The sequence below is a fragment of the Rhinatrema bivittatum genome, chromosome 10, assembly GCF_901001135.1.
Source record: "Rhinatrema bivittatum chromosome 10, aRhiBiv1.1, whole genome shotgun sequence".
Lineage (NCBI taxonomy): Eukaryota > Metazoa > Chordata > Amphibia > Gymnophiona > Rhinatrematidae > Rhinatrema > Rhinatrema bivittatum.
Genome location: NC_042624.1, coordinates 74,313,609 through 74,338,991, shown reverse-complemented (window position 1 = coordinate 74,338,991; position 25,383 = coordinate 74,313,609). Strand labels below are relative to the sequence as shown.

At 44.3% G+C, this 25,383-nt stretch overlaps 2 protein-coding genes across 3 annotated transcripts in view; one reads left to right on the top strand and one right to left on the bottom strand.

Moving 5' to 3' along the window:
• Window positions 1-9,750, bottom strand: part of IMP3 (IMP U3 small nucleolar ribonucleoprotein 3) — a 29,477-nt gene extending 19,727 nt beyond the window's left edge. Inside the window, exons 1-2 of the mRNA XM_029618141.1 lie at window positions 9,475-9,750; window positions 3,713-3,820 (exon numbers count right to left, since the gene is read on the bottom strand). Coding sequence (XP_029474001.1) covers window positions 3,713-3,820; window positions 9,475-9,611 — 245 coding nt within the window. The 5' untranslated portion in view covers window positions 9,612-9,750. The remainder of the gene's footprint in view (window positions 1-3,712; window positions 3,821-9,474) is intronic.
• PLPP6 (phospholipid phosphatase 6) lies at window positions 3,194-21,417 on the top strand. Of its 2 annotated transcripts, none has more exons than XM_029618140.1 (3): window positions 3,194-3,315; window positions 10,978-11,469; window positions 19,833-21,417. In XM_029618140.1, the coding sequence occupies exons 2-3, from the start codon at window positions 11,028-11,030 to the stop codon at window positions 20,201-20,203; spliced, it is 813 nt and encodes a 270-aa protein (XP_029474000.1). In that variant the 5' UTR covers window positions 3,194-3,315; window positions 10,978-11,027; the 3' UTR covers window positions 20,204-21,417. The 2 variants fall into 2 exon arrangements, with proteins under 2 accessions (XP_029474000.1, XP_029473999.1); XM_029618139.1 differs by lacking the exon at window positions 3,194-3,315 and adding an exon at window positions 9,817-10,042.
• Window positions 21,418-25,383: the final 3,966 nt, after the last annotated feature.

The window sequence follows — 25,383 nt, the reverse complement described above, 5'->3', positions numbered from 1 at the left end:
TTATATCTTGCTATTGTGTTTGATTGTTGTTCTTCTGCTGATGTATTTTAATGCCTTAAGGTTTTTGTGCATCGTTATGATGTAATTACAAATGACGGTATATAAAATCTTTTAAATAAATAAATAAGGCTAATTCAGTGGGGTTGATCTGTTGAGAGAGGGCGTAGGATGGTCGGTTTGGTGGCGATGGTTGATTTCGGGGTGGCATTATGCCAATCTTTGTTAAGTTGCTAATTATAGAGGGAATTTTCACTGGTTGGTTTGTTGGGGAGGGTGCGATTCATGCTGTCTTGTTTTATTTATGTATGTTGTTTTGTGATCCACTTTGTCCAAAGATATTTTGTAACATACAGAATATTAATGTGGAAGTTAAATTACAGTTTTTCTTTTTTTATGAACCTTAACTGATAACAAAGGTAATGACATAATGTAATTTACAGAGAAAAATAATCTCTGTCATATCAGTTATGGATCAACAACCACCAAAATCTTCAAAGAAATGGTTTCCCTTCCTATTTTCCCCCCAGAATTTTAAGACAGAAGTGTCAGCCTGAGGTGCACAATCTCCAAGGAAAGGGCACAGTGAGGTCCCAAATGGCGATAGGGCCAACCCTAAAGACGTAACTCCTGAGCCCCATGTCATCTCTCCTCCCATGATAAGGCTCTCATGGGTGGGCGCTGCCACACCGGAAGGCAGCAGGGCAATGAATAAGCGATGCTCTTCTCCCGTTAGCTGTGAGCCACGCTTCCCAGGATATGGGATTCATTTACTTTTATTTAGCTTTTTAGCTCACGGCAAGCTACAATAAGTATTTTCCCTGTCCCCAGAGAGCTTACAACAGGGCTTCCCAAACTTTTAGGGAACGTGACCCATTTTAGCACTTAAATTCACATGACTCCCCCCGCCCAACAATCACTCCACTCTCACCCTTCCCACACTTTAGCTGATCCTCTCTCTCAACATCTACCCATGCCAGAGGACCCCCCTCTCTACCTCCACCCCTTCAGCTGATCCCCTCTTACATCTCTCTCAGCTCTTCTCACCTCCCAGATCTTTTCTCTAACTGCTTCCAGCCCTTTTTACATCCCCTCCAGCTGATCATCTCACCCCCTAAGGCCCTCTTATAACTCCCGACTGATCCTCTGTCATCTCCTCCCTCTCAGCTCATCCTCCATTACTTCCTCACTCATATCCCAGACTCACCTTCTCCCCTCCAACTCTTCTCTCAATTAACCCAAGCTATTCCCTTCTCACCCCATCTCCTCTCATACAGCTCCCGCTCAAATCTTCTGTTATTCCCGTGTCACCCTCCACAACCAATCCCTTTCAGCTGATAAGACCCTTCAACCCCTTCTGCATCTTTCAAAACGGCCCCTCTTCCAAACACTGCCCTGGTCAGAGTCAGCAGCAACATTTTCCTTGGGGCTTTGGGCCAAAGGTGGATGACAGCTGTTGGGAAGAAAGGGCAGACTGATGATAGGGGCAACATTTTTTTCTTGAGTAGGTTCAGTGGTGGGTGAGGCGAGAGGAGCAGTGGCAATCCCCACCAGCCTGTGCACACTAGGTCATTCCCTCCCCTCATGACTTATTCTGAGCCAGATGGTGATCTGCAAGTGGCAACAGCATTGCTAATGAGTCAGCATGGGGCCTGTGAGCCAATGCATGCTCAGAGGCCCTGCAGGCCCCCAATCCTGCCTCAAGGAGGACTTCCTGTTACCACAGAAATTCATTCGAGGGGAGGGCCACTGCAGGGTCTCTGAGCACGTGCTGGCTCATAGGCCCTGTGCTACTGCCGCTGCCTGAAGAGCGCTGCCATTTGAAACACATGACCCCAGCTGTAGGTTTTTATAACTCATTTGGGGTCCGACCCAAAGTTTGGGAAGCCTTGGCTTATATTCTAAGGACCTGATTTATCAAGCATTTTCCCCCATAGATAAAGGATGAGAGAAAAGGCTTAGTAAATCAGGCGCTAAGTTTGTAGCCGAGGCAGTGGAGGGTAAAGTGATTTGCCAGGTTCTTAGCCCACTGCTCTAATCACTAGGCTACTGGGCAAGTTCAGCTCACTGCAAACTACGTCACTAACCTGTGGGTCCTCTACCAAGAGCAACTTCACAGGTGCTCAAAGGGCATACAAGGAAGTGAGAGGAAAGGCAGCAAAAAGAGCGAGAGATGGGGGGAAAACAAAGAGGCAGCAGGGGAAATGGGGTAGAAGCTCTGCCGGATCATCAGTAGAGAGCTGCCAAAAACAGGGGACGCAGACCACTCCAAATATTGCAAAATTCCGCCGCTAGAATTTTGACAGGCAAAAAGAAAAAAGAGACCACATCATAGGAGCACTTGCTGAACTACACTGGCTTCCAATTGACCAAAGAATACAATACAAGGCACTGTGTATAATTCATAAACTAATCCATGATGAAAAGGCCGACTGGCTTAACACAGCTCCGCGCGTACACGTTCCACACAGAAACCCGAGATCTGCTAATAAGGCCTTACTAACTGTTCCTTCTGGTAAATCAGCACATCTCACTCAGGTAAGGGAGAGAGCACTGTCGCTGGCTGGACCTGTGCTATGGAACTCCATGCCACTCGAAATAAGGCTACAGAGGAATCTGAAACTATTTAAAACTAGTCTGAAAACCTGGCTTTTTAAAGAAGCTTTCTTGAAAGACAAAGAAGGAGGAAAACAGTCGATAGATAAGGACGCACCAAGCAATTCGTTTTTTCTTTTATATCTCCAAATACATTAACGTAGATTTGAACCGCTTTACAGTTTTCTGACATATAAGCTTTATTTAACACCGTTTCTATTATTAAAATATGTTCCCGTTCTATATTGGCACATGTTTAATTTGTAAGCTATACCAATTATAGTTTTTTCTTATTGTGCCTTTCTGTGAACCGTTGTGATGGTGAATTAACTTAACGACGGTATAGAAGAGGTTTTAAATGAATAAATACATCTGAAAGAGTCTGAATGACAACATGGTCTCCCTTCAACCTAACCTACTAGGTTATGATGTCATCTTAGCATAATCTGAACCTTCTGATCAGGATAATTCAATAACCAGCAAGATCAGCCACCGTCCTCCCACACCTTGTAATTACTAATCAGTGCAAGCCATCGTCCGCCCACCACCTGCTGTAAATAGCAGCATTAAAATGGGAAGGGCAATCCTCCAAAGCTTTAAAATATACCAAAAACTAAAACCCTCCCCTGGAAGCAGGCACATGTCACATCTGGTTTGTGGTTTTGGGGTGAGAGGGGAAGCAGATTTTTCAGAGGAGGACAGTCATCCAAAGAAACGGAGCAGGTAAGAGGGTGGACAGACAAGATTTTAGAAAGGAAATGGTGCTATGGACGGATCAGTTCTGCCTGGCGATCTGTGCACCGGTTCTGGTTGAGAATTGTGTGCAACCGGGCTGCAGGCAGCAGGTCAGACAGCTTCATGCAACTGTTGATATAAATAGAAATGTGTCTTTTCCCTGCTGGTACATGTGTGTGGCTCACAAATTATACCAAAAGGTAGGGCCCCCACGGTATTAACATTTGGCATATTATACTCAGATAACCCAATCAATCTGTTTAGTTTCTATTTGTGTGTGGCAAATACAATTCCTCAAGGGGGCTTTCTTGATCAGTGTAAACCTGGATTCAGTACACGCTTCCTTCACTTCTCTACCTATAAGCCAAGCTACGGGCTCACTCACAGCTTCTCCAAAAGGCGGGTAGTGCTCTGTACTCGGAAAGGGTCCTTTTCATCCAAATCTCTTATCTTCCGAGCCAGATCGCGGATGTTCCGACTCAGTTTGTTATATCTGTGAAATGGAAACACAGTCAGATGTTACAGAAAATCCATGGACAAGAAATAAATCCTTAGACACCAAGGAGTGTTTGTTACAAAGCTGCAAACACCCAGAAGAGGCAGCACAAGATACAGTCAACCACAAAAATTTGCATCCAAAGTGTCCAGTTGTTCTGGACTTTATTTGGTTTTAGGTTCTTGCAGTTGGGCGCGTGTGTGTGTGTCTGTGTGTGACGGGAAGCTTGACTGGGGTGTGTGTGTGTGTGACGGGAAGCTTGACTGGGGTGTGTGTGTGTGTGTGTGTGACGGGAAGCTTGACTGGGGTGTGTGTGTGTGTGTGTGTGACGGGAAGCTTGACTGGGGGGTGTGTGACGGGAAGCTTGACTGGGGGGTGTGTGACGGGAAGCTTGACTGGGGGGTGTGTGACGGGAAGCTTGACTGGGGGGTGTGTGACGGGAAGCTTGACTGGGGGGTGTGTGTGTGTGTGTCGGGAAGCTTGACTGGGGTGTGTGTGTGTGTGTGTGTGACGGGAAGCTTGACTGGGGGGTGTGTGACGGGAAGCTTGACTGGGGGGTGTGTGTGTGTGTGTCGGGAAGCTTGACTGGGGTGTGTGTGTGTGTGTGTGTCGGGAAGCTTGACTGGGGTGTGTGTGTGTGTGTGTGTGAGTGTGTGTGTCGGGAAGCTTGACTGGGGTGTGTGTGAGTGTGTGTGTCGGGAAGCTTGACTGGGGTGTGTGTGAGTGTGTGTGTGTGTCGGGAAGCTTGACTGGGGTGTGTGTGAGTGTGTGTGTGTGTCGGGAAGCTTGACTGGGGGGTGTGTGTGTGTGTGTGTGTGTGTGTGTGTGTGTGTCGGGAAGCTTGACTGGGGTGTGTGTGTGTGTGTCGGGAAGCTTGACTGGGGTGTGTGTGTGTGTGTGTGTGTCGGGAAGCTTGACTGGGGTGTGTCTGTGTGTCTGTGTGTGTGTCGGGAAGCTTGACTGGGGGGTGTGTGTGTGTGTGTGTGTGTATATATGTCGGGAAGCTTGACTGGGGTGTGTGTGTGTGACGGGAAGCTTGACTGGGGGGTGTGTGTGTCTGTGTATGTCGGGAAGCTTGACTGGGGGGTGTGTGTGTCTGTGTATGTCGGGAAGCTTGACTGGGGGGTGTGTGTGTCTGTGTATGTCGGGAAGCTTGACTGGGGGGTGTGTGTGTCTGTGTATGTCGGGAAGCTTGACTGGGGGGTGTGTGTGTGTCTGTGTGTGTCGGGAAGCCTCACTGGGGTGTGTGCATGTGTGTGACGGGAAGCCTGATTGGTGTGTGTGTGTGTGTAGGAAATTTGTGCTGCCCCACTAATCCAAGCCTTACTCAGGATACCTTGAAATAAAAACTTTTCAGGTATGGAAAGCGGTGAATTTTCCCATCCTTATTAGTTGTAATTATTGGATGTCTGTGTCTGCCATTTGAAATCATTTGTTTGGAAAAATTTTAAAATGGGTAAGAGCTTTTAATTATTGGATGTTATTCTTTTCCTTAGATCCCTGGAAATATTCTTTTTATAAGTATGGTTTTACTAATATGATTTATTTATATTTCCTTATTTTATTGTTTGATTTATGACAATCAGTGCTGTTTCTCCATTGCTGCATTGCATGCAGAGTCTGGCTTGTTGCAGTTTCCAGTTCAGTTTCTTTTTAATCTCTGTATTCTGTATTTGGTGAGGGGGAGTCTGTGTTCTGCATATTTAACTGAGGTGGGGTATTCTGTGTTTAAAATAAAAAAAAAAGGAGGAGAGGACAGCAAAAATGCTAGCACCGGTCTGACCAGAGGGGTTTTTCCTGCACTACCTTCCTCTCTTTTTTTTTTTATCTCATTTGACAGAAGGCTTTATGCACTACCATAATGAATTCTGTCGTGAAATCCTGTTCCTCCTCCTTCCCAAGGCCATGTGACTCCCGCTGCTCAAGGGGGATCCCTAAGCATGGTTCAGAGACTACAAAGGAATGCCTAGAAAGCCACACCAGGAATGCTGAATTAGAGAGGACCCGCTGTTCTTTAGGGCCTGCTTTAGATGAGCCTATCTCCCCTCCCATTGCGTCACTGCAGCTCCTACAAAGGGAGCCTGCGACTCTGAACACAGTGGGCCTCGCACATCCTAATTTTCCTAATATGCTCCAAACCTGGCTGTATCGGCTGAGTCACTGTGGGCTCTGCAAGCTGCTGTGGCTTTTTATTTCTTTGTGAGTTTTCTTAAAGACACTGCTCCCAATCTGTACCAGTAAAGGGAAATTCATGGACTAAGCCCAGATCGCCTGAGGGGGGGGGGGGGGGGGGGGGGAGGAAGTGAAGCCACGTCAACTGCCTGTCACCCCCCCTGCTCGGCCAAGGCTTTTGCTGGGGAAAAGGCAGTGTTATGATTGGGCAATCGCCAGGTGTGGTGAACACCACCTGCAGGAGTGACTCAGGATAGAGAGAACAGGAGTCACAGTAAAGTCTCTGACAACAGCTGGAGAGGAATCTCTGGTGCTGCTGGAGGAGTCTCTGATACAAGGTGCTGGCTGGAAGGAGTCTGGTGCAGGCTGGAGTCTGTAGAGCTGGGTGCTGGCTGCTGGCTGGAAAGGAGTCTCTGGAACAGGGTGCCTGGGGGTAAGGATGAGCTTCGTAGTACACTGGAACAGCATGGGGGTACGCGTGGATGTGAGTGTAGGTAAACGAGGTCTGAACACTGGAACTGAGTGCAGGTAAGGGTGGACTCAGGATAGCGTGCAGGTAAGTGTGAGACTGACAGTAGGTATGTGTGAACTGGAATGAGAGAACCAAGAGAGCAGGACAGACGATGACTGGACTAGACAAAACCAAGAGAAGACTTACACTGAACAGAAAACACAAACGCCCGAAGGCAGGGAACCAGGACACAAAGCCAGAAGGCAGCAAGGCAGGACAGAAGGCCCGAAGGCAGCAGGGCAAGGAGGGCAGGGCCCCAGGCCATGGAACAAAACAGGTAGCGAGAAGCCCGAAGGCACACAGAAGGAAACAGGAGGCTAGAGCAGGGAGCCCAAGGGGACTCGATGCCAAAGCACTGAGGCATTGGCTAGATGGGGTTAAGTAGGAAGTCCAGATCATGGAGCAGATAGGTAGGACAGACTGGCCCAGCCATGAGAGCATGCTCATGAGGGGCCTCTGGTGGTAAGGAGGCTGCACAGCAGCCATAGTCGTAACAGGCAGTCTTTAAAGAGACCATTACCACAGGGGTCACTCCTCCATCTTCCTGCTGCTGGACCAGAAGTTGCCTTCCATCTGCTGGAGACAGAAGACTATGGACACCTTCCCTGCTCTACCAGCCTATCTAAGGAGGGATGTCAGGACTAAACAGTTTGCCCAATCTACTGGAAGGAGGGAGAAATCCCGCTTGTCTGGACTTGTCTGGCAGGATGGAGAGGAATGGATCCTTTGCAATATTCTTCAAGAGCAATACAGCTTTTTGTTGTTAAATATCAACAAGTCAGTGTTGAATCATGGTGACCTGTTAGGCTAGCTCTCTCCAAGACTATCTCAAGTCCTTTCCCAAGCTGGTGCAGAGACATATATTAGTGACTTCTTCAATCCTATTAGAGGTTTTGCTGATTGTTGCCCTCCTTTTTTTCCTATTTCTTTCCACTTTACCATGTACTGTCATCTTCCCAGTTCCACTGTTTGCCTGCATCTCATTTCCAAAGAATGAGAATCTCTGTTTTAGCACCATGGCTTCAAGGAAGCAAGTAGATTTTATTTGGTACAGGAGTGATTGATTAGTTCTCCTTACTGTTTATGGAATCTTGAGCAATCTTTTGCAACACTACATTTAACTGTCTGGATTTTCTTCCTTTCATTCTTTCGTAATGTCCAGCGTTTGCTCCCATAAATTGCTATGGGAAAAACCAATACTGCTACTAGAACTCAAATACAGCATGACCAAAATATAGTGTATGTGAGGTACTCCTGCTTTAATATTATAGACTACCTTTCTTCTTACCTTCATCATCTCCAGCTTTCTACGTATCACATAATGACATACTTTTATCCACATCCATTCTGTCCTCCTTTCATTTTTCTCCATAATCATTTGCTAGGTATTGTAATACTTTGACATTGCTGTACGACAGGGGTCAGGAACCTATGGCTCGGGAGCCAGATATGGCTCTTTTGATGGCTGCATCTGGCTAGCAGACAAATCTTTAATAAAAAAGTAAAAATCTAACAAAATCCCCCACCCTCCTGACACCCCCCAAGACCTGCCAAAAGTCCCTGGTGGTTCAGCGGGGGTCCAGAAGCGGTCCAGGAGCGATCTCCTGGACTTGGGCTGTCGGCTGCCAGTAGTCAAAATGGTGCCGACGGCCCTTTGCCCTCACTATGTCACTGGGGTCAACCAATGGCGGCAGTAGTCCCTGTGACATAGTAAGGGCAAAGGGCTGTCGGTTGCCAGTAATCAAAATGGCATTGACGGCCCTTTGCCCTTACTATGTCACAGGGGCTACCGCTGCCATTGATCGACCCCAGTGACATAGTGAGGGCAAAGGGCCGTCAGCGCCATTTTGACTACTGGCAGCCGACAGCCCAAGTCCAGGAGATCGCTCCCGGACCCCAGCTGGACCACCAGGGACTTTTGGCAGGTCTTGGGAGGTCAGGAGGGTGGGACTTGTAGTAAATTAATTTTGGAGGTCTTGGGGGGGGTGACAGGAAGGTGGGGGGTTGTAGTAAATTAATTTTGGAGGTCTTGGGGGGGCGTCAGGAGGGTGGGGGGGTTTGTTAGATTTTTACTTTTTTATTAAAGATTTGTCTGCGAGCCCTGGTCCCCCGCTGGATCACCAGGGACTTTTGGCAGGTCTTGGGGGGTGGGGGTTAGGAGGATGGGGGGTTGTAGTAAATTAATTTGGCAGGTCTTGGGGGCATCAGGAGAGTAGGGGGTTGTAGTTAGTATGGTTCTCACGGAATTACATTTTAAAATATGTGGCGTTCATGGCTCTCTCAGCCAAAAAGGTTCCCGACCCCTGCTGTACGATATGTTTTGATTTTGATTATATTGTGTAAATTTTTGTCATTGTAAACCGACTTGATATGAATTTGAATGTCGGTATATAAATTTGACTAAATAAATAATATCTCAGACCAGCATACAGATGCATCACTATGTCATTAATATACATTTTCTCCATCCAATTTCCATCTTCACTGCTCTCTCCCAAATTTCTAATACAACTCTGTCATGTGAAAGGACCTGGATTGAATTCCTGGCCTAAATATTCTGCTCCCTGAGCTGTTTGAAGATACTGCAGAGATACCACTCACAGGCCCCAGAGAGGGAGTCATAGTCATGGCACAACAGTAACACTGAATGAATGAGTTACAGTCCATAATTGTAGGGTTCTGGAAGGAGCCCTGGTGCATGACTCCCAGCCAAGGACTTTTCCTACAATGACTGGAATAACGTGTTGGGAGGGGATACGAAACGAGGTGGAAAAAAAATCTAGGGTACTTGTGAATGAAGGCTCATGGCAAGATATCCCAGCCCAGCAGGAGGAAACTTCCCGGTCACAAAGACAAACTCCCGAGGAAAAGCTGAAGTTCTCCAGTACAGGCCCGAGCCGCGGGTTTTCCTGCACAAACAGACTCTCAGCAGGCAGCTTTTTCGGATGGTTATTTTGTCTTTACTTACTTGGTATATTCTTCCCTCTTCTCCAGCCGGAATCGCCGCAGCACTTTTACCTCTTGCAGGTTTCGATCCACCTCCCAGCTGATGAAATCAACTTTCTTCAGCAGCTTCTGCTCGTGAAACTTTAGCTTCCGCACCATCCCGCCTGCGAGAGCGGCCCGAGGGCCGGGAGGAGAGGGAAAGAAGGATCGGAGGAAACAGCGGCAGCTCGGAGAAGATCTCAACTCAAAGCAGCCCCGCTGCCGACGTCATCAAACCTCGACCGCGACGCCTTTTCTCTTCTCCTAATCAGATCGAACAGGCTGCGGATTCGTGGCTCCATCCCCTACCTTTCTTAGGAACGTCAGAAGCGTAGGTACTGCGCGGCTGAGTTTCCCTAGCGCTACAGAACTTGCGGGGCTCGCGTCTGAGAATAGGAATGCCGGAAATGGATCTTTGACTCTTCTAGAGCGCTGCAATGAAAGGGAGTGCAGGTGTCGCTGAACTTCTAAAGCAGGAAGGGTTACGACGAACGCTGGAGCTTTATTTCTAGCAGCTGAGCCGGGGAGAAGCATCGGCACCAGGGCAGAAGGTGAGTTCCCGCATGGATGAAGCGGCGGCCTTTGCACGGGGACAGAATAGAAAATGTTTCCTTGCCTCACTGAACGCGAGGGAAAGGTGGGAACACAGTGGGCTTCAATTAGTCTTTCGCCTATGTTATATATCGGCAGTGGAGTCTTTGCTTTTTCTTGTATTATAAAGGCTTGAAGCTTACTAGGTCAAACAAAGGGCAAACAAATACCTGCAGTACCTGAGTACAATCCGCCTTGACGTGTCGAAAAGCAGAATATAATAAATCAAATAAATAAATAGATGTAGTACTGCAGCAGCGTTTTTGTTTGTCCTTTAAGATACCAGAACCTAGTAAAATGCCACTTGAGGCCCAATACGAGTACTAGAGGCTGGAAAAAAAAGGCTTAAAGCTTTCCTCTAATGTAACGCCTTCCACCTTTTGTATCTGTTGCTTTCAAACGAACAGAGAAGGACAGTCAGGCCGGGAGCCCATGGGCATAGGAACAGATGTACTAAGATTCTCTTCCCTCGCTCCCTTCCTCGTTTTGTTACTGGGGAGAATATTTAGTATGCTTCGCCCATAGACTTGTAAAATGAAACTGCCCCACAACAGTGTAAAATCTGTTATTCTGTGCATCATTATTTCCCCTGCTGAAAATTATTTTTTTAATGATAGAAATGCTGCTCCGAAGAACAGTATTTACCTTATGATTTAGGGACATCAGTTTAGAACTTGTTAGCTATCCAAATGCTTTATTTATTGTGCTTATAGCATCTTACCCATACATATTGAAAAATTGGGTTCTAACGCTTCTAGTACAATTTTTTAGGACATGGTTTGTGTATTGCAAGTGCAATCTAGTAGAACTCCTATACAGCAGAGTACTAGGTAAATGCTGATAGTGGAGGAATTGGTTAATGCTAGCTCTTGCATTTATTCTTTTTTTTTTTTAGGTATAATTTCCCTCTGCAGTTTGTCAAGAGAAGAGTGAAGGAGTATCACAATGCCTAGCCCCAAGTCTACACGTGAGAATCGAGTAGGGGGTAGTGCGAGTACCAGCAATGGCAGGTTTGAGTTCATTTCCATGGCCAATAGCAGGACTCCGCTTTCTGACCCTGCTGCTGCCCGTCTGCGGGCTTCAGAGAGTCCGGTTCGTCGCAGGGACTCCTCCTCATCACAGCAGATGCTTCCAGAAGAGGACTGCATGAAACTGAACCCTTCTTTTCTGGGTATCGCCTTTCGCTCCTTGCTGGCCATTGATCTTTGGCTGTCGAAAAAGCTTGGCGTGTGTGCCGAAGAACATTGTTCCTGGGGTAGTGCCAGACCTGTAATGAAACTGATTGAAATTTCTGGCCATGGCATCCCATGGATTGCTGGTGCTTTGTATTGCCTCTACAAGAGTGACAGTTTGGCTGGACAGGAAGTGGTACTGAATCTCTTATTTGGTGAGTTTTAGTATTCTGGGAATAAAGTGAAGAGCAAAATATTAATGATTTAACACTTCTACCTGTTCATACTGTTCTAGTGTTGGGGCCCACAGTAATCAGTTTTTAATATTCTAACATCACTTTTGTTACTGTGTGAAGAAGTCTGCAGTATCTGTAGCAGATGAGGTGATTTCCTCCTCCTATTGGTGAGGATTGTTCCATACAAAAGGCTGATGAGGAAATTTTAACCAATCTGGGAATAAGGGCAAAAATTATAAATTGGTTGTAACTCGTTGAATGATATTCCACTCTGCTGAAAGGATGGTGACCAGTTGAGGCCACAAGGATTGGTACTAGATCTGTTCCTTCAAATGCCTTAATTGTTGACACTTGAAAGGGTTAGAAAGTGTGCTCAGTTGCAGATGACACAAATCTGCACTAGTAAAGAAGATGGGATGGGAAATTGATAAATTGAAATATGAGGTTAAAAACATTGGAAGACCTGGTTAAGGTTTTGATTGTACTTTAATCCAAAAAATGCAAAATTGAGCATTTGGGGTGTAAAATATCAAGGGGAACTAACCATTTCAGAGGAGGAAATTTGGCAGTCACCAGCAGAAAAGGAAATGGGAGAAATTTGATGACCTTCAGAGAGCCAAGCAGTAGATAATTCTAATGGAAAAACTCTACCTAATGTAGGCAAGAAGGGAGATATGTGAAACACACAATTCTATATAGAACTTCCAACAAACATATTTGTTGATTAACTAATGCTTTTGTGCTGAAAACACATTTTTATAAATGGAGAAAAAATCTCAGAATTCGACAAGCCAAATTTTTTTTAGCTTTCCTAAGATTATCTTAGCACTGATCAACAAACCTCCAGTACCAATCATATATATAAATGTTTTCAGCACAAAAGCATTAGTTAATCAACAAATATTTTTGGTGGAAATTCTAAATAGAATTGAGAATTCTAATAGGCCAAGGAAAAGAAGAACTCAGAAACTCAGTAGTACTTATGGCAGCACCGTAGGCAGGTGCAAATAGACAGACTGGGTGGACTAGGTAGGTGGTCTTATCTGTTAGCAACATGTTTGTGTTCAGAGAGATGTGATGTGACCTAGTTTTCTAACAGACATTTGGCTGATCTTGGTCTTTTGCATTTCCATCTCAATATAATCTGTGATTTTATTCTTGTGCCTTACTATGCACCTGAGATGCTGAATGTCATCTTGCATTGTTGTTGTTTAATAACACAGTATAATGCCTGGAATGCCATTGATCTTGGTGATCACTAAATTAGATTGATTCCATTGCTTTGACATCACTTTGCATAAGTGACTAAGTAGAAGACAGCAGGACAGCTTTCTTAGGGCCTGATTTACTAAGGCATTTTTCCCATTCTGTGTCTATGGGAAAATGCCTTGATGAATCTGGCCCTTAGATAGGAAGTGGGATTCCTGAATGAGGGCCAATCGCAGAGGCTTTATCTGCTGGCACGCAAGGACTTAAAATAAGTAAAAATTTGGTTTTTGTCTTAAGTTTCCAAAGTTATTTGTTTACTGAGATGTGAATATTGGTTTTGCGACGAGAAAGTTAGGAATTTATATCGCCACATGGGTAATTAACCTTGACTTTAGCAATAGAATAATTATAGTCCTATTACAGCACATTGACAAACATAACACACTTAATAAATTTAAGGGACTTTAAATTGGATTAAGCATTCCCACTCCTTAAAAATACTTTCACTTATTTAAATATCATTAATAACATTAACATGCAGACCGCAGCCCAGCAGCAGGATGGGAGCTATCTAATCTTTTTACTGAATGCTACATGTATGATTTGTTTACCTGAGGGTGAAAAGGTTGTATGTGTGAACCAAATGTAAAGAGCTCCTGGCTGAGAGATAACTAATCTGATCTCGAGGCTAGAATGTCAGGCCTGGAGGAGTTGAGACAGACAGAAGAAAATAGGAGACCTTCAGGGACATAGAGTGATCCCACTTCTAATGTGGCAAACCCCATGGTGCTTTGGAAGAGCCAGGTTATGGGGATGATCCCCTTGGTATGGCAGGAAGTGATCTTGTAGCCAGGACCTGCCCTCCAGGTGATGCCTTATCCTCCTACATTATTCATCATTCCCTTACTAATAATTCTTAACATTCTGTTTGCTTTTTTGACTGCCACATCACACTGAGCCAACAACTTCAATGTATTATCCACTATGATGCCTAGATCTCTTTCCTGGGTGGTAACTCCGAATGTGGAACCTAACATCATGTAACCACAGCAAGGATTATTTTTCCCTATATGCATCACCTTGCACTTGTCCACATTAAATTTCATCTGCCATTGGACGCCCAATCTTCCAGTCTCACAAGGTCTTCCTACTACTACTCTCCATAATTTTGTGTCATCCACAACGTTAAGCACCTCACTTGTCATGCCCCTTTTCAGATCATTTATAAATATGTTAAAGCACTGGTCCTAGTACGGATCCCCGAGGCACTCCACTGTTTACCTTTATCCATTGTGAAAATTGACCATTTAATCCTACTCTGTTTCCTATCTTTTAACCAGTTTGCAATCCACAAAAAAACATTGCCTCCTATCCCAAGACTTTTTTTGTTTTCTTAGAAGTCTCTCATGAGGGACTTTGAACACTTTCTGAAAATCCAAATGCACCACATCTACTGGTTCTCCTTTGTCCACATGTTTATTCATCCCTTCGTAAAAATGTAGTAGATTTGTGAAGCAAGACTTCCCTTGGGTAAATCCATGCTGGTTGTGTCCCATTAAACCATGTCAATCTAAATGTGTTGTGATTTTATTCTTTATAACAGTTTCCATGAATTGAAGTCTGTAGTTTCCCGGATTTCTCCAGAGCCCTTTTTAAATATTGAGATTACATTGGCCACCCTCCAGGCTTCAGGAACAATGGTCGATTTTTAATGATAGGTTTCAAATTTTTACTAATAGGTCTGAAACTTCATTTTTAGTTCTTGCTGAACCCTGGGGTGCTTACCATCCAGCCCAGGCGATTTATTACTCTTCATTTTGTCACTGGCCTACTACATCTTCCAGGTTCACCATAATTTGGTTCAGTTCATTGGAATCATCATCCTTGCAAACCATCTCCAGAACTGGTATCTCCCCAACATCCTGATCAGTAAACAGACGCAAAGAATTTGTTTAGTCTTTCCTCAGTGACCTTATCTTCCCTAAATGCCCCTTTAACTCCCTCGATCATATAACAGTCAAACTGACTCCCTCACAGGCTTTTAGCTTCGGATATATTTATAAAAGTTTTTATCGTGAATTTTTGCCTCTATGGCCAACTTCTTTTCAAATTCTCTCTTAGCCTGTCTTTACATTTAACTTGCCAATGCTTATGCTTTATCCTGTTTTCCTCTGGATCCTTGTTCCAATTTTTGAATGAAGATCTTTTGACTAAAATAGCCTCTTTCGCCTCACTTTTTAACCATGCCAGCAATTGTTTGGACTTCCTTCCACCTTTCTTAATGCACGGAATACATCTGGACTGCACTTCTAAGATGGTATTTTTAAACAATGTCCACACCTTTGGTTCACTTTTAATCTTTGCAGCTGTGCCTTTCAGTTTGTTTGGGTTTTTTTTCTATTTTCCTCATTTTGTCAGTTTCCTTTTTGAAAGTTTTTATTGCTAGAACCATTTTAGTGAGTAACAAGAAATAGATCTACTTTTTGGGATCTGTTGAGTATTTGTGACATGGATTGGCCACTGTCAGACTGGATGCTAAGCTTGATGACCTTTACTCTGATTCAGTATGGCAAATCCTATGTTCTTATGGGCTTCCTTTTACTGCCAGGAGCATGTTTTGTGCTGTAGTCAAAGCAGTGATGTTAGCGTGTCTTCTCATTTTGGGAAATGAGTCATGGTGACATTGTAGGCAACACCCAACAGGTTCTTTCATGAGCTAGGAGAATTAATTTAATAAAATAGAACTGAGGCGCATGAAAATATGTGACATGTCCCTGGTGACAGTCATTAGCAGAGATATGAACTCTGGTGATTTTGAGGCAACAAATATCTTTGCAAGGCTGGTTAACAAATGAAAAAAAAAAGACTAATGGTTCTCTAAGGAGGTTACGGAAATGGTAAAAGCTAAGGGGCTAGCATTTAAAAAATGCAAAAGAAAGGTGGAGGAAGGAAGACAATTATGAGGATAATCTATGGGAGGCAGGGAGGGAAGAGAACATTTGCAATAAAATCAAATTGAATACAGACCCATTTACAGAAGAGGAGGTATGTGAAGTATTTACACAAATGAGTGAGGCCCATATTTTAAAACAGCTTAATGCCCATGCTCTCTTGCAGCTCCTTTCAGTTTATCCTTTAAGATAGAGAAGGGGGAGCAGATGTAGTCCTGCGCTCCACAGAAGTAGGGAAGTTTGGAAATAGTAGTAAAAGAAAGCGTCCATCACCTTGAAACAAAGTGGAGGAGAGGACACCCGCCAACGTGGATCCACCAAGGGAAGATCCCATCGGTCAAACATGATGATGACCTGACAAAAGTGGTGGATCAGGGAGGTGTTACAGCTGTTAACTATCTGGACTTCACTAAGGCTTTTGACGGTGTTCCACAAAAGCTCCATCAATAAGCTGGACCATCTGGAAGTAGGCCAGAAAATTATAAATTTGGTTGAGGACCTGACTGAGCCGAAGGAGGGTAGAGAATGAAAGTACAAGTACAATGCAGATGAGAATGTATTTAATCAATCCTACTTTTAAGAAGTAATATTTCAAAGCGATAGTAACTCAATAATATACCTGGACTTGACCAACATTACTCAAATAATAATTTTATTTATGAAATTGTAACCGAACTTTATTGGCACCTGTTAGAATGTAAGATATCCTACATTTACTTACCTTAGTCTATGTGCCTATTTGTAAACCGTTGCGATGGTATATAACTTAGCGACGGTATAGAAAAGTTTTTAAATAAATAAAAAGTGGGGGTCAATGGCGGTCACTCTGGCGAAGATACCCCAGTGCTTGAAGCTGGTTCTTTTCAATATCTTTAGTGGTGACGCTGCAAAAGGAACGGAGGGGAAAATGCATTTGTTTTCCCATCTTGTACTTTAGTGCATAGACCACCTTCAGTGTTAGTTCTGGAGGACATTGATATAGGGCCTGCAGCACAAATCCTAAGTAATGCTTAAGACACTCAAAATGTACTTGCTAGAGGAAAGAAGGGAGAGGGGGGAATATGATGGAAACATTTGTACAAGGAAAAGTGGAGTATTACGAGACACACATGCAGTGCAATCCAACAAAGAGAATGTGTTGTAACACTTCAAACTGACCAAGTCTTAGAGTGATCAGTTTATTTAATAAGTGATAATGCAAGTCTTCAACTCAGTAATAATAAAGTACACTTTTTTTCCCATCATATCAGTTCTGGAGCCCATATCTCAAAAAGGATAGCGACAGGATGGAGTCGGTCCAGAGAAGGGTGACTAAAACGGTGTGGGGTCAGCATTGGAAGACTTATGAGGAGAGGCTGAAGGGTCTGAATATGTACACCCTGGAAGAGAGGAGGTGTGGGGGAGATATGAGACAGACCTTCAGATGCTTCAAACCTTTTCCGTTGGAAAGAAAACACTAGAACTAGGGGTCACGAAATGAAACTCCAGAGGGGACAACTCAGAACCAACGTCAAGAAATATTTCTTCATGGAGAGGGTGGTGGAGACCTAGAATGCTCTTCTGGAGGAGGTGGTGAAGAAGAAAAAAGTCAAAGAATTCAAAGGGGCATGGGCTAAACACTTTGCATCTCTAAAGGCTCGAGGACGGAAATGAGATAAGTGTGCAGGGGTAATTTGCCGATACGGCAGTTACTACCATTAACAGAAAGCATGGAGATTACTCCATATTATGCAACTGTACTAAATTATGTGAACCTCTATATGTAAGAAACTAAATCACAGAAAAATAAAAATTTTACTTCCAATATTTTGAGTGGACTATAACTGTATAAACAAGTGACCATCATAGCACAGGGTACAGTGTATCTTATCTGGTAATCCATACACATAAGCTTTGGTGTGCTAGGAGATATAATCATCAGTTGCTTGAATATTTGTATTTTTTTCACTCTTTTGTGCTATGAGCTTCCTTTTTTTCTTTTACCTTTTTTTGCTGGAAAGTTTTGAAATATGTACCAAATATGTACTTATCTATTAAATAACTTCATGCTCAGAACTTCTGGATCAGCATGAAGTTATTTAATAGATAAGTACATATTTGGTACATATTTCAAAACTTTCCAGCAAAAAAAAGTAAAAAAAAAAAAAAAAGTTCACAGCACAAGAGTGAAAAAAATACAAATATTCAAGCGACTGATTACCGTATTTGCCGGCATATAGGACGCAGTGGTGTATGACGCACCCCCTTTTTTATACATACATTTAAGGAAAAAACATTTTTCTATATAATTTTAGCATATGTTAAACTGACTTATAATCAGAACTTTGGGGCACTAAATCAACAGCGTCGGGTGGGGGAGTGTCACAGTGATGTCAGGGAGTGAGGGTGCGCCGCCTGATTGGCCGGTGCTGGGCAAATGGGGCTTGCCGTCGGCTGTTGATTTTGATTGGGGAAGCCACGCTACGGCAAGCCCCATCAAAACCAACAGCTGACGGCAAGCCCCTTTTGCCCAGCACCGGCCAATCGGGGAGCGATTCTGTAGGTCCTATGCGCCAGTATTTTGATTACCGGGGCATAGGACCTGCAGAATTGCTCCCCGATTGCCTATGGATTACCAGATAAGATATGCTGCACCCTGTGCTATATGATGGTCACTTGTTTATACAGTTAAATAGACCACTCAAAATACTGGAAGTAAAGAAATATTTTTCTTTAATGCAACTGTAACATTTCTCCCCACTTAGATGGCAGGGGGCATAAGAGGAATTCGATTCAGATGATAAGCGAGGGCCCAGACTTCCATGGTCTGGGTTACTGCTACGTGGACATATGGGAAAAGGCATAGGACTGCTGCTATGGCCAAGTCCTAAAGGAAATAGTGTGCATGGGGGTAGCTTGCTGGTGTGGCAGTTACCACCCTTAACCAATAAGCCTCGATACTTTTGATGCAACTCCAACATTGCTCTCTGCTTCAACACCAGGGGAAAAAGGGGAATTGGATTTAGACAGCTCCAACTTTTACAGTCTGTGGACCTGATGAGCTTGGTAATAACCAGCACAGAGCAGCAGTTACTTCCCTTAACAGAAGGCATGGGATTACTACCCTTAACTGGTAAGCCCTTATGCTTTTGATACAACTGCAACATCACTCGCTCTGCTTTGAAAGGGAAAGAGAGGAATTTGGATTCAGGGACAACCCACAGGAGCCATGATTTGTTTTTATAGTCTGGAGTACTGATATGCAGACATTAAAGGAAAAAACAGGACTGCTTCTGCAGCCAAGTCCATAAGCAAAGCACGTCAAGCAAAACTGATACATGGGGGTAACTTGCACCATGCGGCAGATACTACCATGGGAAGCTTGCTGGGCAGACTGGCGGGACCATTGGTTCTCTTTAGGGGCAGATAAAAGAAGCATGTCCTAACAATGCAGCACGTCACAAGGTAGCCAGGTGGGAACCAGCACCCTACAACATGCCAGAAATCAACCTGCAAGTTGCTGATAGCTGGGACCAGTCTAAGAAGGCCATAGGGGACCGAGGCTGTTGGTGGTTCAGGTAGCAACCTCGCTGGTAGCTATTTAGATTGCTACAAAGCTTGGTGGTGAGATAGGAGCACTGGGTCTGAGTGTTAGATTAAATATGGAAACTTGTGTGTTCATCTACCCAGGATGGTAGAGAGGCCATGACTAAGTCAACAAAAACTAGCTGGGATAAGGAATGATATCCTACAAGTAATCAGCTTCTACTAGCAAGCAGGACATACCCTTAGCCGTGTGGACCATAATAACTGGGCAGACCAGATGGGCCAATTGGTCTTTATCTGCCCTCATCTACTCCGTTTTCCATTAGTTTTCAAGCAGGCAATATAATGTTTCCAGGATATGGACCGAACTTCACAAGTTATTGTCATTGAATGACAGCAGTATGGAAAGGAAATGTTTGAGAGAGAATACATGGCCTGCAGGTCACAGAGCCAGCAATATGTGTCCATCTAACCTTAAGAGTGTTAGCTTTATAGTTATTAGAACACAACGGTCAGATCATTCAGTTTGTCTGGAACGTTTTCTGCTGCTGTGGAGTTTAGATCTCTCTGCCTTATCTCTTGTTTTGTTTAACATGAATTTCTTATTTTACAAATATAATCTTTCTGCATTCTTTCCATTCCCTTTCTCTTTGGCAGCCCTGATACTGGATCTGGCCTTGGTGGGCCTGGTGAAAGGACTGGTGAAACGCCGCCGCCCTGTTCATAACCGCATGGACATGTTTGCCACCTTCTCCGTGGACAGGTACTCCTTCCCTTCGGGCCATGCTACACGGGCAGCCATGGTATGCCGCTTCATCCTGAACCACCTCGTGCTGGCCATCCCAGTGCGAGTGCTACTCGTGCTCTGGGCAGTCATCGTGGGCTTCTCCAGGGTGCTGCTGGGCCGGCACAACGTTACAGATGTTGCGTTTGGGTTCCTCATGGGCTACATGCAGTACAGTTTGGTAGACTACTTTTGGCTCTCTCCCAGTAAAATTCCTACTCTTTTCAGCCTGTGGAGTCAATGAGGTGTCTGTCGGACTCTCTCTTTTATCATTCATTGTTGTTTCAGAACTGTACATATGGAACAAATGGGACCAGTTGATCCCTCATCTTGTTGTCCTGTCTAGATGTTAACCTTTATTTTTCAAGTCAAACCTGTAATACCAGCAAGATTGTGCTTTTCTGCATCATAAACTGTGTTTGATAAGCCCTTTGGATTTTTGTAGGGATAACAAAAGTCCTGGGAAAATGCCATATTGATATGTTTGGTACAATACAACCTTGTTGCCATTGTGCTAAAAATAAAAAAAAAACCCTCTAAACTAGATTCTCAGGCCAGTCCTTGGGACATACCTAACCTGAATATGCATGAGAAAAGTTGTATGCACTGCCTCCACTCTATGCAAATCTATCTGATGCATATTTAGTGTGGATGTCCTGAAAACTTGACAGGTTAGGTGTGGTGTGTCCCAGGGACGGGGTTGAAAATCCCTGCCCTAAAGTACGAATGCTTCTTGACCTGCTACTGTCAGCCATAAGGCAGCTCAAAAATATGCAATCGCCACAACACAGGAACCACTTATGGGCTGGCCTTATGGTTCAGGTGGCAAGTGCTGTGCACAACGTCCTCGGCTCTGGTCTTCTGCTTTTGGGGTCAGCTGGGCACGCTGCAGAGGCAATGTTCACAGCTCCTGACGGCCAGGGCAGTTGTGGTCCTTGCTTCAGAGCAACACCTCGTGGCCAGAGTCAGAGCCCGAGCCCATGCTTTCCAGGTTCCAGAAGGAGCCGTGGCCCAAAGCCATCACTGTAATGACTAGAATAAGTATTGGGGGGGGGGGGGAATTCCTGCCTAATTATCAGATTCCAGCCTAAGTTTCAGCTGGGCTGGATGCACAACAAAGCAGGAGGACATTGCTGCATAAAATAAACCCCCGACCCATTGTCAATCTTGACTATATATAAGGAAAACCTGTGCACTGTTTCATTACACTGTCTCACTGGCTTAAATTACTGTACTCTGTGTGAACCTGTTGCTGTAAGATCTGTAAGTTGATAAAACTACTGGCTTTGTATCTAAGCTAGCATTTTGGAACCATGACTGTAACAAATAACTGACATTCGGGGATTTCACACTCATTAATTTGTTCTCTTTGTGCTGTAGCGTGGAGTCAACTTTTTGTGTATCATATAAGCTTGTAAGTCCACAACAAATACAGATTTGGATCCTCAATTCACAGCTTCCCAATCAGCAGTGGTAATTTTTTAATTGTCTGCTTGATAGAAACCATTTTAATATTGGAAAAAATTGATGTGAAATTGATTGTTGAACTTTCTGAAGGAAGAAAAAAGAAAAGTGGGTTTGTTTTTTTTTTGTTTTGCCAAATGAAAAGGGTTGGTAACCTTGAAATACAAAGCACTGATTGAATTTTGTGGAACAAAATGTCCTTTACGCTGAAAGAGACTAAATACACATTCTAGATGGATTAGTGAAGTAAGTTGGTTCAAAAGAACCAGTTTCTGCTCTTCCATTCACAATAGGATTTATACCAAAAAGAAGGCTGAGACTCAACGTTACTTTTGGTAATGGCCCAACTAACTACAAGTATTTAAATTTTCTAGTTGGCTGTTGGGGTTAATACATAAAACTCTTATCTGACCTGGACTCAGAATTGCTTGTAGACAGATTGCCTGCATAGATGAACATGTGTTAGAGATCATTTGGCCAGCAAATTCTGTATGCACTAGAGCAATGGATCCCAACCACTTTATCTTGGGACCTACTTACTCCTATGATGCTTACACAATATAACATAAAATTCAGCTATGCCTAGCTGAGTGCTTCTGGTACTTTCCCTTTTCTGATTTATTGAAGGAAAAACTTTTTTTTTTTTTTTTTGTCTTTGAAAACCCAATCGGAGTACAGCTACCACTGTGCTTCACCTTGTTCCAGTTTGCTGCCATGTTACTCTCTCTGTATTATAGAATATAACACCCTTCCCCCCCCCCATTTCTTTACATAGATGGGGGGGGGGGTCACTGTGCAACTCTTGGGATCTAATGCAACCCCATTTCAGCTCTTGGTTTGTTTTGAACAGCGGCATAGAAGCCTCTCCAGGCCCCTTAAGCCTGTGAATTGGTACCACTTGAATAAATCACTCTCGCCCAGTGATTTGGTGTTCCAACAAATAGTTGGTGAGTGATGTGATGACAGTTTGGTACAATGTACAGCATTGGGAGATGAAGCCTGTTTGCAAGCACAGCATTGCAATCGCTTTCAGCACTTGCAAAGTCCCTTCCAGGATCTAATGGAGTAAATGATAGCAGGGTCCCTTGAGCATATCCTTGACAGCCTTACTCCGGGGTGAAATTGCACTCTCTGCTTGCTCTTGCTGTCAGTACTATCTCCAGCTCCAAAACTGAACAAGAACTAGATTAATTCATGTAAAACTTCTTTAGTTTCCAGCAAACATGCCAGCTTCCAAAAAAAATACAAAAATATAGTCTCCAGCCATAGAGTAGCAAGAGAAGCAGGGCCCTACAGGACGTGGCAGCAGGGCCTTAGGAAGAGGAGGAGCAGCACAGGCCCACCAGAAGCAGCAGCTTGGCCAGTGGGGCCTATTTACTCCAGGACCTCAGCTGAGCCGCCCCATCACCATAGGGGCTAAAGACAGGGACAGCTGCTCCTTCAAGGGAATAGAAAAGTAAGAGAGATGGTATAAGTTTGGGGGTAGGTGAGAGAAAGCAAGTTCCTCTGCAAAAATCCCCCATTCCTCTCTGCCTGCTAAGCCACAATAATCTTGGGGTATTTGCAAAACTTCCCAAGTGGGGAGATTTTTTTAAATCCCTACTTGTTTTAATTATTGGGTATTATTTGATGTTTCTGAAATATTTTATTGGGCATTTTGAAACTTTTTATGAGTTTCTAATTATTCACTGTTCTATTTGATAGTAGTTTTTCATTTTTCTTCTTATGGGGTTGTTGCTGCTTTGGTCCTCTCACCGTGCCCTAGGGGTTACTTGCCCCTGCCCCCAGTTCCGATGAGTACCAGTAATGAGGCCCTGTTTGAAAAAAAAAGGTTTGTCTACCCCTCTGGGGGAGGCTTAGGCACTACCTACTCTTGCCAATTGCAATATGTACTCCTTGTAAGGCACATGAAACAATTAGGAAAGTCATGGGATAGGAGGTGATGTTCTTTCGTGGATTACAAACTGGTTAAAAGACAGGAAACAGAGTAGGATTAAATGGGCAATTTTCTCAGTGGAGTGCCTCAGGGATCTGTATTTGGATTGGTGCTTTTCAATATATATGTAAATGATCTGGAAAGGAATACAACGAGTGAGGTTATCAGATTTGCAGATGATACAAAATTATTCAGAGTAGTTAAATCACAAGAGGATTGTGATACATTACAGGAGAACCTTGCAAGACTGGAAGATTGGGCATCCAAATGGCAGATGAAATTTAATGTGGACAAGTGCAAGGTGTTGGATATAGGGAAAAATAACCCATGCCATAGTTACACAATGTTAGGTTCCATATTAGGTGCTACCACCCAAGAAAGAGATCTAGGGGGTCATAGTGGATAACACATTGAAATCGTCGGTTCAGTGTGCTGCGGCAATCAAAAAAGCAAACAATGTTAGGAATTATTAGGAAGGGAATGGTTAATAAAACGGAAAATGTCATAAATGCCTCTGTATTGCTCCATGGTGACACCGCACCTTGAATACTGTGTACAATTCTGGTCGCTGCATCTCAAAAAAGATATAGTTGTGATGGAGAAGGTACAGAGAAGGGCAACCAAAATGATAAAGGGGATGGAACAACTCCCCTATGAGGAAAGGCTGAAGCAGTTGGGGCTGTTCATCTTGGAGAAGAGACGGCTGAGGGGGGATATGATAGAGGTCTTTAAGTTCATGAGAGGTCTTGAACGAGTAGATGTGAATTGGTTATTTACACTTTCAAATAATAGAAGGACTAGGGGGCATTCCATGAAGTTAGCAAGTAGCACATTTAAGACTAATCGGAGAAAATTTTTTTTCACTCAACACACAATAAAGCGCTGGAATTTGTTGCCAGAGGATGTGGTTAGTGCAGTTAGTATAGCTGGGTTCAAAAAAGGTTTGGATAAGTTCTTGGAGGAGAAGTCTATTAACGGCTATTAATCAAGTTTACTTAGGTAATAGCCACTGCTATTAATTGCATCAGTGGCATGGGATCTTCTTGGTGTTTGGGTACTTGCCAGGTTCTTGTGGCCTGGTTTGGCCACTGTTGGAAACAGGATGCTGGGCTTGGTGGACCCTTGGTCTGACCCAGCATGGCAACTTCTTATGTTCTTAGGAATGAGAGTTTCGGATGGTTAAACAGCAAGGAACAGAGTGATTTAGAGCTATGGCAGATGTGCTGGGCAGAAATATTGCACCCTTAGATCCTGCTGAAATTGAACAGATAAAGAAAAAAAAGCTCTAAACTAAAAACAAGTGTAGAATTGCATGGCAGCTTTAAGAGTGCGCTTTATGCTTCCACATGACAGGTTTCTTCCTGCTCTCCACCCTTCTTCCAGTCGATCCTTTTCCTCCTGCTCTCCCCATTCCTTCCAGGCTACATCTTTCCTTCCCTGCCAGCCTAGGCCCAGCTGCCCCAGAAGCTGTGCAGCACTCAGCCCAGGCCCTGCAGTAGCATGAGAGGGCCTGGCCATGGTGGACGTGGCAGGGAAAAGCTTGTCAATGGAAAGATACAGCTAGAAGTGACTGGAGTAATACGGCAGCACTAGGGCCCATTCTGGGCAGCAGCTTTGGGTGCTCAGGCAGATGTCAGCCGCAGTTGTGATGTGTAGTCAGGGCTGGTAAAAGGGTATTGGGCGCCCTAGGCGACCCTTGCGCTGCCCTCCCCTCCACCTGTATCGGCGCCGACTGTGTACGTCTCAGAGCCACGAGCAGCGCGTTGCTCGCGGCCCTGAGAAGCACACAGTCTGTCTTTCTCTTTGCCGCGGGTGGGATAGGCCTCGCTTGCGGCACCACGTGGCTGCTCTTCGGCGCCCTAGGTGACTGCCGAAGTTCGCCTAATGGACGTGCCGGCCCTGTGTGTAGTAATACTGGTGAGGGTTAGATGCTGCAGTGGCCAGCACGCTACCGGTTAGCTTTGACTGCCTGGCCCCTCTCGGTGCTCTTAGTCTGTGACAAGGGTGTCGCAGATGGAAAAGGT

Excerpts from the sequence above, each read along its gene's own strand:
- PLPP6 (XM_029618140.1), top strand. The coding sequence starts at position 11,028 with ATGCCTAGCCCCAAGTCTACACGTGAGAATCGAGTAGGGGGTAGTGCG. Across the intron at positions 11,470-19,832 it reads GGTACTGAATCTCTTATTTG|CCCTGATACTGGATCTGGCC; the intron begins GTGAGTTTTAGT and ends TCTCTTTGGCAG.